We start from the raw sequence: 15,280 nt of genomic DNA, 5'->3' as shown, positions 1-15,280 counted from the left end.
CCCACGAGCCTCACTGAGACCACGGGTTGGAGAGACGCCAAGGGCCTGGGTGTTTGGTGTCGGTCCCTTCAACCCAATCAGCCGGGCATCCGACCCTGAGGGAGTGTCGTCTTTGCAGGTGAGGGTAGAGCAGAGACGCAGTGGGACCAAGAGGGCGGGGCAGCAGTGGGCAGCTCTTTGCACTGGCTGGGTGTCTCTTGGAGCCCGGAGTTCCTTGGTGCCCCCGATGGCTCCATCTCTGGCACCTTCTGAAGGTCATCAAGGGCACCCTCTGACCGGCCGCCCCCTGTACATCCACGTGTTCTCATCTGACCTTTCACCTTCTCCTCCATGTCAGGAAGACGTGTCCACTCCCTCCCACCCCATCCCCAGTGTTCACAGCTGGCGGGACCCCGAGCCCCACCCGGAGCAGCCAAGCACTGACTGAGGCCGGCACCCCGCGGTCGCCTCCCCTCCTCCCACCACAGCCTGTTCCCTTGGGTGCTGCGCTCACCCCGGGCGCCATTCTCCTCCCGTGTGAGGGTTCAGGCACTGCTCGTTACGTGTCAGGCACTGTGCCGGGGAGTTTACATGACACGTCGCCTCACTTAATCTGCCCACCACCCACTTGTCCCTACGTACAGACGAAGACCCCGAGGCTCAGAGGACTTGGGTGACTCCGTCGGGGGCAGAGCTAGGAAGGCGCCAGGGCTTGGGGGGCGCAGACGAGAGGCCCTGCGGGCCCCAGCATCCGATGATAGTGTGGGCCGTCCCCGGCCAGAGCTGGGCCACTTGGGGCTGGACTGGCATACCCTCACTTTGCTGAGGAGGGAAGGGGGCGGCCCTCACGCCCACCCTTCCTCGGCGCGTTTGTGCCTGGGCCGCCCTCCAGAGAGGCAGAGAAAGGAGGCCCACCGCCCTGCAGAGACACCCCAGTCACCACCCAGACAAGACCCTGCGCGGCCAAGGGGGACCCTGCGTCCTCCCCTCCCTGCAACATTCCAGGGCCTGCTGCTCAGGTCCCCAGGCCGCGTGGGACCCTCCCTCCTGCCCTGGGACGCACAGGCTGAGTCCTGGGAGAGAGGGGCTTTCTCAGGTCCCAGGGAGACTCAGGGTCGGCTCAGAAAACCCCAAATGCAGACGTGACAGCGCCAAGGGAACTGTGGCGAGACGGTGGGGACAACCCTCCAGCAGCGTGGATTCTGACGGCGACACTGTCCACTTTGCCCCACGTCCTCCTGAGACAGGATGGCTCTGGGGAAGGAGGTGGGACCAGTCAGCCCCTCAGCCTGGAAAAGGGAACTTTCTCCTGCTTCCCCAGAGAAAGGTTCCACAGAAGTCATTTCCAAACTCTTTTTAGCCACAGAACCCTGTCTTCAAATGAAACAAGGTCCTACCCACCTCACTCACACACATGTAAAACAGCTAAAGGGGCGCTGCCCTGGTCCCATTTAGTTCAACAAATACTTGCCTGACTCTAAAAACTAGCTCCCGCTTCCTCAGAGCCCCCAGGCCCTGGAGCCCAAAGCCGCAAAGCTCCGGGACCCCACCTCCGGGACAGATGGCCCAGACTCTCCTCCTCCGAGAAGAGGCCATGGAGGCCCAGGCGGGGCTGAGCCAGGAAGGTTTCCTCTCCCCAGAGCAGGGGGGAGGCAGGTGGTCTGGAATGTGCGCTCACTCCCTCCTCCTGCCCGGGTGGCCAGGCCAGAGCCCCCAGCCCCCAAGCCCTGCGGGGCAGCTGCCCCCAGTAGGGTCCCCTTCACACATCATCTCACCCCAACTCAGACTCTAAAAACGGCTCTCTGGTTTTCAGCTTGGCACTGCCCACAAATTAGTGTCTCCAACACGGCCTCTTGGGACGTGACTTCAGGGAGGCCCCTGGGGAGCCAGAGGCCTCGGTGGAGGGAGACGGAGCCAGCAGGTCCGTCTTGGAGGAGACGAGAGTGGGTTAGTTCCCTCTCCTGGCTTCTGGGACCCCCACCAAGGCCACCCAGCTCGAGTGACTGCTCTGCTCTCCTTGCCACGGCCGGGGACAGACAATCTTTCCCCCCACGGGGCCCCTCCCCTGTCCTCCACTGAGTCCCGGCCACTGTGCTGGGCGCTGCTCTGCAGGAGAAGAAACCAGCAAGAGGAGAAGGGGCAGCTGTCTGGGCCCCCCTGCTCGGGGCCCGGAGACCCACCTCTCACCTAGCCTGGGCTCCCACCACGAAGCCCCGAGACAGGGGCCAACTGGGAACCAGTCAGGGAAGCCCGGCCTCACCACTGGCCTGGCCTTCAGCCTGGGACTGTTCTCCCCGCCACGGCCCCGCAGTCCAGGACGGGGCAGAAGACGCCTGGGCCTCGGGGCTCCAGCTGCGCAGGTGCCCCAGACTGAGGCCGGCCCGGCCTCCGCGCGGCCAGGCGGGCTCAGGGAGAAGCGCGCGGTACTCACAGGTAAGCCGTCAGGGGGTCCAGGTCCCCCGGCACCGCCGAGAGCCCGCGCTCAGAGCAGTCGGCCGACAGCATGATGCCGTCCTCGTGGCAGCGGCAGGGGGCCGGGCAGGCGGGCCGCGGGCCAGGCTGGGGGGCGCACGGGGAGGCGCAGAGCGCGGCGCAGAGCCAGAGGGCGCGGAGCCCGGGTGCGCTGGGCATCGCGGCGGCCGGGAGGGCGGCGGGCACCGGCGGCGCACAGTCAGAGAGGAGCAGGCATCGCCGCGCGGTCTTCGCTCCTGGGTTTCACGGGTTGGGCTTGGCAAGGGAGGGCGACACGGCGGAGGAGGAGCCAAGGGAACTTTCTCGCCTCTCGCTCCCCTTCCCTCCTTCCCTCCGAGCTGGCAGGAATTTCATCCAGGAAAGAAAAAAGCAAACAACCCGGAGAGCGGAGAGCGGGACCTGCAGGCGTTTGGGCTGCGGGCTCAGGACCTTGTGCCCGAGGGGACAGCCTCGGGGCCACAGGGGATCGGAGGAGCGCCCCGGAAGCACCTTGTTTGTTCGAGGTCACCCACTTGGGGGGGAGCAGCCCCAGAAGTGCAGCTCGGGGTCACCCTCCGCACCCTGGCTCCTGGGGAGGGGAGCGAGGGGTTGTCTCGCCAGGTGAGCCGTGAAGGGCCGGAGCCGCGGGGCGGGTGGAGGTCGGGCGGCTACAAGGAGGAGCCTTCCAGCCGAGCCCCAGGCCCGCCACTAGAGAAGGTGTGACGTTCACCCACAAAGCGTCTTGCACGCGGCCGCAGTCAGGTGTGAGCCCGGGAGCCCCGGACCCTGCACCCGGGATAGAGCCAGGCGCCCGGCTGGGGGACGCGCCCACCTGGCGGTCCTGGCCGGCCTGAGTCGGCAGGTCGGCGCCACCTGGAGGCCAGTCCGGCAGCTGCAGCTCCACCAGCCTGAGGCTGGAAGGGCCAGGCCGGAGGCTTGAGGGGGAGAGACAGTGGCTGAAGCTGGGCTCATCCCGGCGCCGGGCCAAGCCCGGGGTGGAGTGAGAGCCGGCCGCGTCTCCTGACCTTGCTGTCCCCGCACGGTCCATCCTGAGTGTACAGCACCAGCCTGGAGGCCTCAGGGCAGCAAGGGGCCCTTCATCCAGGACCGCCACCCCCCAGGGCCACTCATCACCTCCCTCCCATTCTCTGCTACTGCTCTCACCTCCCGGGCCCCAGGGGCTGCACGGCTGGGCCAGGAAGGCGGGAAACCGACCCTTGGCCTCCGGGGGGTGGGGCTCGGCCCTGACGTAGATGAGCCCCCAGGGAGGCCTGGGTGGTCCTCGTGCACGGAGGGCCGGAGAGACCACAGGGGCACTGCCTGCCCCCCAGCTCGGCCGTGTTCCCGGCCTCACTCCCCACTCGCTGCGGCCCCCTTGCAGTCTGGTGCAGGGGCCCTGCTGCCCCCTCAGCAGGGGCGGGGCCCGGGGGCCCAGAGCAAGTCTCCAGCCGCCTACTGGAGGGTCGTTATGGGCCAACTCCGACTCCTGATAAACGTGTGTGACCCAGCCCGGGAGGCCCAGGTGAGTGGGAAGCCTGCCTCTCCTCCTGCTCCACAGGCCCGCGAGGGCCCTCCCGGCCTCCCAGCCCTCGTCTTTCACGAGGAGCTCGGGGTGGCCAAGGAGAGCCCTGCCCCCTCCCCGATTCGGGGTCTGACTCCTTTCGGGGCCTCCTGCTCTGGTTTGTCCAGGCTTTCCGTGTCCCCCAGGCCCTCTACCGGGAGCAGCTGGGGCCCCGCCTCTGGCACCAGCCGTCCACGGCCTCGTGGCCGATGAGGGGACAGATGGGCCATGGGTGATGGTGTCGCCACGGTGAGCACTCCTGCCCTCCTTTCTGCTTCTCCTCCTGGTTTTCCCTCCCCAGACTCCCGCACTGTGGTGGAGCGAAGGAGGCCGAGATAACCCGGCCGCTCTGGCCACGCAGCAGCGAGCCCCCGGCGCCTGCCGCCGGCGGCGGAAAACGGGAAGGCCGGGTCGCAGGGGGCAGGGCCAGGCCGGTCCTGCTGCACACAGGGCAGCGGCTGTGCCCCCTCGCCCCGAGTAACCGGCTCTGAATCCAGGGCTCCCCCGGACACTAGAGGCTAGATCTGAGGAACTGGGAAACCGGAGGGCGGGGCTGGGGGCTGCCCGCCCCGCGAAAGCCACCCGCCAGGCCCCCCCAGCCCCGCTCCTGTTTCCCACCAGGCCCTGGCATGGACGGACAGAGCGCACTCGGCCTCTGGCTTGACCACATCCTCTATTCCCCGACTCGGCCCCCTCACAGCACGGGGCCCGGCGCGCGTGCAGGCTGCCCTCCAGGGGAGCCAGGGCCGAGTGGGCCTGCGGGGCGGCCGCCGGCACCAACGCAAGCCAGCCCGTCCACAAGCGCGCTGTTGAGACAGTTGTAGAGGTGGATGAACTGCTCCTGGGGCAGAAGGGGAGGACGCAGCGAGGGCGGCTGGACGGTGCCGGGAAGGCTCCCTGTCCTCCACTGAGAGCAGCGGCCGGGCGCCACCTGGCGGCTGCCCGAGTGCAGCGGGGCACAGCCCTCCCACCGCACCCCACTCCCGCCCCTTCCCTCCCACGGCTAAGCCCGCCCCCGCCCCCGTGGCCTCTCACCAGCGTTGGGGTCATGAGCCCACAGGCCTGTGACTGCTGCAAGGCCACGGTGACGACGTCCACGAAGCCTGCTGCAGCAGCTGGTCCATGGCCAGGAAGGTGCCCAGCTGGGCCACACCCTTGCTGCAAAGGACCTCGAGTTGGAGGGGCCCCTGGGGGGTGGGGGCAGGGCCGGGTGCCCAGGCAGGCACGTGGGGAAACCCAGCCTGGGCCTGGGGACCGGGGAGGGGCGCCGGGCACGGCCACAGCCAGCCGGGGCCCCAGTGGGCAGGGGCGTCGGGGGACAGATTCCCGAAAGACGACGTCAGGGCGGAGCGAGGAGGGGGCTGTGTCCTGACCCTCACCCCGAGCCGCGGGGCAGTGAGGTCTCTGCCTGCTCCTCCCGGGCCCCGTCCAGCGGCACCTGCAGTAGCTGAGCAGCGTGCCCGGCTTCTCCACGCCCCGGGAGCAGCACTGGCCCACGGCAGCCAGGACGGGCAGCAGGGCCCTGGTGGGGAGCTCCTGCCCCGGCTCCCCGCACGGAAACTGCAGCCTCTGCACCGGCCGCTCCTTCCTGCTCCCGCTCTGGGCAGAGACGTCGGCACCGGTGCCTGGAGGGGCCGGGACCGCTCCGCGGAGCCCACCCCCCCCACGGCCCTAGCTGACACGTGTGACACTGAGGAGGGTGCAGGGCCAGCCTGCAGCACTGCTCTCAGCCACCCAGCGCACGGTCTCCGCGTCCCTGGCGACGGGCTGTGACTCCGTGGGCCAGAACTCCCGTGGCCAAACCGGGTCAGGGCTGCTCGGCCGGCCAGCCCATCCCCACCCAGGCCCTGGTCACACCACACCCCCATCCCAACCCCCAGGCATCCCACCCTCTGCCCCTGTTCCCTCACCTTCTCCCGGGAGTCTGGCAGGCACAGGGAGACCAGCACGCGAGCCCCGTGCTCCCACACCAGCTCCCAGATTTCTGCGGGCCCCGGTCAGCATGACGTGATCGCGGCCAGAGGGCCCGCCCTGCAGAGCACAGGGTGTCCCCTGCCCGTCTCAGCTCTAGGACCCCCAGCCCCCCAGCCCCAGACCAGGAAGCACCAACGGCCCAAGGGCATGGTCTCACGGGGAAGAGCCAGGCTTCGGGCATCTCTGCAGCAGGGCCGTCCTCTGCCGGAGGGGACCGCTCGTGACAACAGCCGTCTGCGGGACGAGGGTGAGGGTGAGGCCGCCAGAGGTCCCAGTCTGGCCGACGCCCGATGCCCGGTCCACCTGCAAGCCCACTGGCACTCACGGGAGGCCGTGCTGTCCTGCCCACGGCTGGGAGAGGGCATCGCAGAGCCCGCCTGGTCCTTGAGGGCCTGGAGCGGGAGCTGGGGAGGGTGACCGGCAGAGGGGCACCATGAGACAGGCCGCAGAAGTGGTGGCACGAGGGGACCCCGCGTCGTCGTGCCGCCCGGCCCGCAGCCACCTCGTGCTCCCCCAGGAAGCCAGCGTTGCCATTGGCTGCCCGCTCAGAGCATGCCCGGGCGAAGCTCCTCACGCGGATGGGCTGCGGCCTGGGCGGGGCGCGGGCTGTGTCGGGGGTGCCGGAGGCTGCCCAGCTCCCGCTCCCGGTCTCCTCGGCCGGCCCTGCGTGGACGGAGTTGGCAGCCTGTTGGTGGGAGGGACGGGGACCCTGCCCCCCACCAGACAAGGTCCCCGGAGCTTCACGTACTCAGAGGTGCCGGGGCCCCTTCCAGGATCCTGCTCAGGAGGCAGCCGTGCAGGAAGATGTACTGGCTCTGGGGGGTGGGGGACGGGAGGCGGTCGGCTGAGGGACCGTGGCCCAGCCGGGAGACTTCCAGGCCCTGACCAGCCAGACGGCCCGGGGCAGGCGAGGGGCTTTGGGGAGCCTTCCCGTGGGGCCCCCCCAACCCCGCATCAGAGCTGGCAGGGGCCCACCCACCTCCCACCCCCCGCACAAAGGGAAACAGAAGCCCCGATAGGAGGGTGAGTGTCCGAGCCCCTCCCCCGGGTCCTTCCCTGGCCCCTGGGGACGCTGTGGCCCGGCCGTCTGCCCCACCCCCTCTCAGGGTCCGCAGCCCACCCGCCTTGCCCTTATGGGGTCTGGATCGTGAGGGGCCGGTGCAGGCGCAGCCGAGCACACCGTGTGGAATACGTCCACTGTATCCTCCTCCACCGGCTGACAGGGCCACAAAGCTGCCCGAGCGGCCCACGCCTGCGCTGCGGGTCAGAGGGCCCAAGGCTGTGAAGGGGGGCCCTTCCCCACCCCACCCCCGCCACCTGCCACCTGCCTCGCCTGCATGCACCAGGATGGGCCCTGCGCCTCGGGCGGGCCGCGCCTGCTCCCGAACCGGGTCCACAAAGGCCAGCAGGGAGCTGGGGGTCTCGGGGACGCCGTGGTCTGGCCGGGTGGTGGACTGCAGCTGCTTCACTGGCCGCTGCGGTTGATGGGCAGCCTGGAGGTTGGGGGGCAGAGGAGCCGCTGCTCTGTCCCCTCCTAACCCACTGTCCTCTGCTCAGCCCTCACTCTGTCACCAGATCTTGAGGGCGGGGTGGTGCCCCCCACACTGGGATGCTCCCCTTGGCTCCTCCAGCCTCCCGGGGAGTCTGCCTGCAGGGGGCCCAAGGGGGAGGGGGGCACTGCTGCCCCAGGAGGTCACAGCCTGGGAAGGCAGATGGGGCCCAGGGGTCTGGGGTGAGCAGGGGCCCTGAGCCGAGAGCAGGGCAGGGCAGAAACCGTCCCTTCTCAGCCAACTTCGGATGACCCTTAGCCTTCCCTGTGCTTCCCTACCCTTCCCTAACCTCCAACCTCCGGGGCAAGGGGGAGGCCAGGGGCCCAAGAGGCGAGCCGACCTTCCAAGGAGTCACCCCTCCTCGCTCGTGGGCACACACGTGCTGCAGCTGGAAGTCCCTCATGGTCCACTCGCCCTCGGGCTCCTCGGCCAGGAGGTGGACGGTGATGTGACCGTGGGTGACAGGGGTGGCGTTGGCTGGCCAGTAGTGCTCACATAGCACTAGGGCCAGAGGGTCAGAGCGGGGTTGGGGGGCAGGTGTGGGCCCTCCCCATCACTGCCGCCCCTGCTGTATCAGCACCTCCCACCCATCCGTCTGTCTCCGCCACCCCGCTTGTCCGGAAGCCTCTCTCCCCCGGCCCGGCCCCAGCACCTCCACCCCCAGACCTCTGTGTGACCCCTGGGGCTTCCAGGCAGCTGCCGCGCTCCTGTGCAAACTGCATGGCCTTACTTAGGACCACCTGGCCTGGCCTCACCGCTCCAGCTGGAGGGGCTCGAAGGTGCTGTCCCAGGGCCCCGCACGGAGCAGGGCACAGGCGTGTTTAAAGCAAGGACGCAGACTGGGCCCGGAGCAGGAGAGGGTGGACTCGGTGAGAAACAGCAGAGGCGATGGAGGCGAGTCCAGCTGGGAGCCTGGGTACCCGGTCTCCTTCCCTGCCCCATCCTGGGCGGCCTCCCAGACCCACAGCTGGTCCTGTGGGGAGAGCCTGCCACCTGGTGGCCACCCCGGGGGCTGTGGCACGCTCACCCGCCCGTTCTGCATGCCCACGGTCGGCATGACGACCACCCGGACCTGCTGCTCCCGCACCAGCCGCCAGAAGTCCTCCAGGGTCTTCTTTAGAGGCCCTTGGGTGGTGATGAACCCCTGCGGGCGGGTGTAGCCCTGGGGGTGGGCAGGATCACGTTAACTGGGGCCCAGCACACAGCCATGCATCCCACGGGTGATCTCCGGGAGTGAGGACTTTGTGTGCAGGCCGATACGTGTGCACACACGTGAACACACGTGCACAAAGGACTTGGAGACAGCCCCACCTCGATGGGACGATGACAAGGCACTGATGGCCCTGAAGTAGCCTCCCCGGGCCACCCCTTCACCACCCGACCCACACCACCTGCGTTTCTCCCAGGGCTCCACTGCCCACCCAGCTCCCCCAGGCCAGCACTCAGTCCCTCCTCCAACAGCCCCATCTGCCTCTCCTGCCTCCACCCGATGATCCCGCCCCACTCTGTCCACATGTCCTGCCCGGCTCTTCTCTGGGTCTGTCCAGCGGCAATGTCTGCCTCTCTTTCTTCACTTATCAGGATTCTGCTCATCCTTCAAGAGACCAAATGCCCCCTCCTCCAGGAAGCCTTTCTTGATTCCTAGGTGGACTAAACGTTCCTTCTTCACGTGCTCTGAGCACCATACGTGTGCCCTTATTACAGCACGTGTCATGCCGCGTGGCAGGTGTCTCACACACACACACACACACACACACACACACACACACACACACCTCCTGCTCCTTTGAAGGTGGGAATCCGCGTAGCCCAGCCCTGCCTCCTGCGGTCCCAGCACAGTGACCAACACACAAGCTGGCGGTCTTCGTGGACGGCTAGGGCAGGACAGCGTGTCCTGCAAACCGGGCCCCTCCCGAGTGGACGCCGCAGCCAGCCCGCAGGCGGCTCTACCGGGATGACGCTGGCGTTGACGTAATCGGAGTGAGGCTCTCCGTCCAGCGGGGTCAGCCTGACCCGGGAGTGGCCATCTGCCGACGGTAAAAGCCGTGCATTCAGGGCGGGCACATGCAGCCCCTCCTCCGGGCCGAGCTCCGGCCCCGCACCCCCCTGCCCACCGTGCTCGCAGGGCAGCACGTGAGGGTAGCGGTTCTCGGCGGTGCCGGCAGGGTGCTCGGCCTGCAGCCTAGGCTGCTCCTCGCCCACCTCCCTCAGCTCCTGCAGAGACGGGGGCCGAAGCAGACCCATGTCACCCCCACACCGGGGGGGGTCGTGCACAGCTGGGCTCCCCCAGAGCCTGGGGGCGGCAGAGGCCTCACCTCGAACGCCTGAAAGCCTGCTGGGCACGGGCGCTCTTGGCCTCGTAGCCCTGTCGGAAGCTGTGGGCAGGGATGGGCTGGTGGGTCCACCTGGGGGAAGAGGGACGAGTAGGCGGCGGCCCTGGTGTGCAGAGTCCCGCCCTGGGTGCCGCGAGGGGGTGGGCCGCACAGCCGGGTCACCCAGGAGCTAGAAACCAGCCCTGGGCTCCAGGGGCCAGAGAGAGGGGGCAGGGCAAACAGGACCACGCTCGGAGGAGGTGGGCATGAGTCTCTGAGGCCCCGTCCCCGGGTCCTGAGGATGGCTCTGGGCACAGCTGCTCACGGCACCGCTCAGGGTGCGGTCAGCAGAAGGAGGAACAGGAGCGATAGAGCGTAGATTACAATCCAACATCGGAGAGAAAGAAGGAAAAGGAAGCGACTTGGCCTGAAACCGTCCAGGTGGTCAGTCGGGGACCGAGAGGACGGGAGTCTGGAGGCAGAGGCTGAGGGCCCGGGAGGAGCCGGGGGCCCCTGGGAGCAGGGTGACGGGGGTGTGACAGCGGCTGAGGGAGGACTCGGCTGGCGGGGCGAGGGACGCAGTCCCCGGGAGACCCCGTCATCACCGAGCCTGTGGAGGGCGGGCCGGCTGCCCCGCTCCACGGGGGCCGCACGCTCACTGCAGGCTGTAAGCTGCCAGCTCCCGGGAGCACAGGTTCTTCTCCGACCTGCAGAGGGTGACGGGGCCTGGGAGGCAGCCTGGGGCTCCCCCAACACGCCGGCCCGGCCCTCCCCGCCGCTCACCTCTGCCCCTGCACTCGCCTCCAGCACGGCACCAAGCGCAAGGACACCGCCCGCTGCGACGCCCACCGCTGCTGGGAGGGGCACTGCCGCCCGGGACACGTTGGCCCGGGGCTCTGTGGACGGTGAGGGAAGGGTGAGCTGGGCAGCCCTGACCTGCCGCCCCATGAGACATACCAGCTTCCCCGGGCCTGAGACCCCCTGGGTGGAGGGCGCAGTGACAGCCCTCACCCCGCAGAAGGAAGTCCCAGATGCCGAACCGAGGCCAGAGAAGGCTGCCAGGGGGACCACCCTGGACGGGCACCGAGAACAGCCTGCGAGCCCTCCCCGCCTCCAGCTCCTGAGCAGGGCCCACCCAACACCCTTTAGGACAAGAGGGCAGAGGCCTGGCCCCACGCCTTCTGCAGCTGCTCTGTCCAGTACGGTCGCCACGCACCCCTGGGCTACTGTGCACTTGAACCAGAGCGGCTCCAATTTCAGATTTGCTGCAAGCATAAGCTACACACAGGATTTCAAAGCTTTACTGATTTTTAAAAAAGGATGTAAAATATCTCATTAATCATTTAAAAAAATCGATCATATGTTGATATGATATTTTTAATACCTTGTTTTAAATAAAATGTGGCTGAGATTAATTGCACCTGTTTATTTTTCTCTTTTTAACATAGCTACTAGGAACCACAAATGTGGTTCTCACTTGCGGCTTGCCTTGTGTTTCTACTGGTCAGCGCTGCTCCAGAATCCGGCGGCCAGCCGGGAGCAGCATGGCGGACGGAAGCGTTGCAGGAGGGTAGACCAATCACAGCAGCAGCAAACCGTTTCCTCGACGCCTGTCTTACCCACTACCCCCAGCCCACCCAGGCCAGGGCTGCCACCAGGAGCACCTCCTTCGCTGGCTCTGGGGATCCCAGCTCTGTTAGGCAGGACAGGTCCCCCGCTGGTAGCTGAGCCTCAGAAGGGAGGTCCCAGCACCAATCCCCACCCCAGGACCCAGTTGGAGTCCTAGCTGGGTGCCCGCCTACCTGAGAAGGCTGAGAAGGAGAGGAGGGTCTCAGGGCTGTACCTGGTAAAGGCCGCAACACTGAACCTGGCACAGAGGAGCAGGACCTCTGAGCAGGAGCAGGAGAGAGACGGCCTTGCGGGTGGGCAGAGACAGCTGGGTCCCCGACGCCCCACCCTCCGGGAGAGGAAGGGGTGTCTGACCCTCCACGCGCGGAGGTGGACCGGGCCTCTGTGCTCCTGTGCGGAGGGGTCCTGGTGATGTGGTGGGGGTGTGTGTGGCTGGCTGCTGGGTGGATGGACCAGCTATGAGTGTGCGTCCCCTCGTGTGTGTCGCTTGTGGACATACACAGGCGCGCGTCCGTCCTAAAGGCCTTGAGTCCCAGTGATGGTAGGTCTAGAAGAGCCCTCTGGTTTCACGCCCTTGTCCCCCAGATAAGGAAGAAATATCCAGGGAGGGAAGAGCCCAGGCCCCAGCGTGAGGAGGGGAGCTGGGCTTGAACCTGGGACCTCCGACTCCTGCTCCCGACCCCCTAGGATGCGTGCTTGCCTCCCCCCCTCCCCTGCCCCCCGCCCCCTCTACCTAGACCCCCTGCCCCTCCCCCTCCCGCCCCCACCTGGCCGCAGGCGCTGCGAAGGCCCCGGGCAGCCTCCCCGAAGTCAGGCCCCTCCAGCCTGGAGCCAACGACTCACCTGGAACCGCTCCCCCAGAGCAGCCACCCCAAGGCAGCTGATGCAGGGAAAGGAGGGAAGGGAGATGGAGGAAAGGAAGCGGCTCTGGGCCCGGGAGCAGGCTCGAAGGCGGGGAGGCGGACGCCCAGCCAACAGGCAGGTACAGAAAGTCTGAACAGCTAACTGGCTTCCTGAGGACCCTTCTCTCAGGCCGTCTGGCAGGGAGCGCGGGCCTGCACGGGGACCAGCCCCGGCCAGAGCCGGGGGCTGCCTGCCCGTCCCAGCTCTGCCCAGCCCCAAACCTCAGAGCCACCCACCGGCCTCTGGATGGGGGCCTGGAAACTCAGCACTGCAGCCCCATCAGATTTTCCAGGCCGCGCGCGCGCGTGCGTGTGTGTGTGTGCGCACGCGAGTGCACACATGCTCTTTCAAAAGGGCTGGGGGTGGGGAACAACTAGGGAAACTGATCTGGGGCCAGTCTGGCCAAGAGGAGGGGGAAACACTGCACCTTTGGCCCTCCGCCTCACCTGGGCACCTCACTTTGGTGGACCCGCAGAGGCTGGAGAAGTGGGGTGGAAACACCCTAATTCGGAATCTAAGTAGAAGAGGTACAGCAGGGCACGGTCTTAGGTAAGGGGTGTGGTCTCAGACTGTTCCCAAGACTTCCCAGAAAAGGGGGTCCCGTTGGGGACAGCACAGACCCCTCAGCTAGTCCTATGGACGGAGCCTGGCTGAGGCACCTGGCCGTAGGGGCACACCTGTCAGCCCCCAGTCAGACTGGGGCAGCCTTGGGCTGGGGGGCAGGGGCGGTCTGGAGAGAGTGCTGGAAGGTCCCGACGATAGAAGCAGTCTCCCCAACCCAAGGCTCTCCATTCAGCAAAAAAGTACCACAAGGGCTGTGTCTCCTCCCAGCAGCCACTCCCACAGACAAACCCACATCCTCCACCGAGAGAGCCCCGGGGGGCCTCCCGAGCCCTCGAGCACCTTACTGATTCCTTCTGGAGAGAGCCAGCCAGAGGCAGAGGCCGGCAGGGGACAGGTGCAGGCCTCCCGGCTCCCGAGTGCGAACCAGCCCGTCTCCCCCGCTGCTGCCGGCAGCCCTCCCTCTTCCGGCCCCCCTTCCGCTCCCACTGCTGAAGCCTGGCCTTGGGCATCTCCCACGCCCGGGAAGGTAGTCCCCAGGAGGAGAAGGGCAGGGTGGCTCTCGTGGCCTGTCTCCCACTCTTCCTCCCACACCCCGGGAAAGGTCCCCAGGGAGCGGGCAGGCCTGGGTCCCTCTGACCAGGTTGTCGCGTGGGGCGAGGGCCTGTGCGTGCCGGCAGCCTGGCCGTGCGTGTGGCCTGACAGTGCACACAGGCAAGACTTGTGAGCCATGAGGGTGCACACACCTGCCCGAGTGCACGTGCTCGTGTGGGATCCAGGGACGTCAAGGCGGCAGGCGCCGGGTGGGGCCGGAGCAGGAGGGCCTCTGGAGAGAAGGGCCGCGTTGGGGAACACACGTCCATTTCGCTGGCTCTGGGCTTGGGAGGGAGAGGCCTCCCCTCTGTCCTGAAGTCCTCCTACAGGGGCCTGAGTTCCGGCAACCCGGCAAAGAACGGGGCTCTTCCCGGGAGGCCCAGGGCGGCTGGGCCGGCCTACTCGCGGGTCCTTCAGCCGGGGGCTGAAAAGTATGGGAAAGTCCCCACACCAGCCGGCACCCAGAGGTGTCAGGAAACTGGGTCGGGTGGGGGCTGGGTGTCTGGGGGGCGCCCAGAGCTGCTCGCACCTCCCACCAGCCCTCCCAGCCGGGCTGTCTGCGGTGTCCTCCTCCGCGCACATCCCAGCTCTCTGTGTCCCTGTCTCCCCTACGCAGCCAGGGACACGCGGCATGGAAGTCGCCTGGGCTGGCCCAGGATCTGAGGGCTGTGCGTGGGGTGCCCGGGATCAGGGCTTCTCCGGAGAGGAGCGGAGAGGAAGGCGGGGAGGGGCGCAGGACGCGGCCGGCGTGCAGAGCCCCCACGGCTGGCCCAGTCCCTGAGACCCCTGCCTTGGGGCTTTGATCGGGGGGCAGCCTTTGACCCCAGGGCGAGCAGGTGGGAATTCCCGGCACACCTGCCCCTCTGGGGGGCTCCGGACCCTGGGGCTCACAGCTCTGGAACCGGGGAGCAGCTGCAGGGGGACAGTGAGCCCCAGGCAGCCCTCCGCGTGAAGGCCAGGTGGGGAAAGGGAGTAGTGAGGAGGGGGACAGTTCCGGCGCCCTCGGCCCTCCCAGAGCCGCTTCTCCAGCTGACAGCTCTGAGCGCCCCAGTTCCACCTCCTGACCGATGTGGGAGGGGCGATCCTCGGCCCCTGGGGAGGGCGATCCTGAGAAGGAGCCCGGGCCCCGGGGAGGAGCAGTAACTGCCCAGGCTCAGCAAGGGCGCAGCGGCGTCTTCCTGGCTTCCTGCACCCCAGACCCGGCTCTGGATGCAAGTCAGCAGTTGGAGTGACGGCCCGAGAGCTGTGGGGGGCAGGCTCGCACCAGGAGAGGGGGAGGCTCCGGGACAGGAGTCACTCCTGGGGCATACAGGCCTTCTCCTGCTCCCAGCAGCCTGGATGGGGCAGAGCCCACCCCCAGACAGGGCACAGCGGGGCCCCCAGGCCAGGCTGCGGGGCTGTTGCAGGGCTCTGTCCTCTCTGAGGCCTGTGGCGGTGCCGCCCCCCGCCCCGCAGCTGTGTTTGCACCTCCAAAGATGTCCAGGCAGTTCTGAGCGGAAAGGGGCGAGGGGTGGGCAGGAGGCAAGGTGACTATCTGCCTACCGCAAACACACCTAAAGGGAGCTGAGAGACTCTCGGGGTCTTGCCTAACGCCCAGACACTACCCACCCCCCACCCCCCTTGCCCATTTCCTGGCCCCCAGCTTCCTTGCTCTCCACCCAGGAGCTCAACCTCAGGCTTCTCAAACCTGGGAGGCAGGCATGCTCCCAGCCAGAGGGCTCAGACCCTAAGAGCCTGGGGGCGCAGGCAGAGCAGTTTGGGGAGGG

The 15,280-nt window shown here is 67.6% G+C and overlaps 1 protein-coding gene across 1 annotated transcript in view; it reads right to left on the bottom strand.

Moving 5' to 3' along the window:
• The window catches only part of LGR6 (leucine rich repeat containing G protein-coupled receptor 6), a 95,587-nt gene extending 92,977 nt beyond the window's left edge, over positions 1 to 2,610 (bottom strand). Inside the window, exon 1 of the mRNA XM_059906324.1 lies at positions 2,411 to 2,610. Coding sequence (XP_059762307.1) covers positions 2,411 to 2,610 — 200 coding nt within the window. The remainder of the gene's footprint in view (positions 1 to 2,410) is intronic.
• Between the last annotated feature and the right edge of the window lie 12,670 nt (positions 2,611 to 15,280).

This window comes from Balaenoptera ricei, chromosome 1 (genome assembly GCF_028023285.1).
Source record: "Balaenoptera ricei isolate mBalRic1 chromosome 1, mBalRic1.hap2, whole genome shotgun sequence".
NCBI classification, from domain to species: domain Eukaryota; kingdom Metazoa; phylum Chordata; class Mammalia; order Artiodactyla; family Balaenopteridae; genus Balaenoptera; species Balaenoptera ricei.
This window is presented reverse-complemented; position numbering and strand designations above follow the sequence as displayed.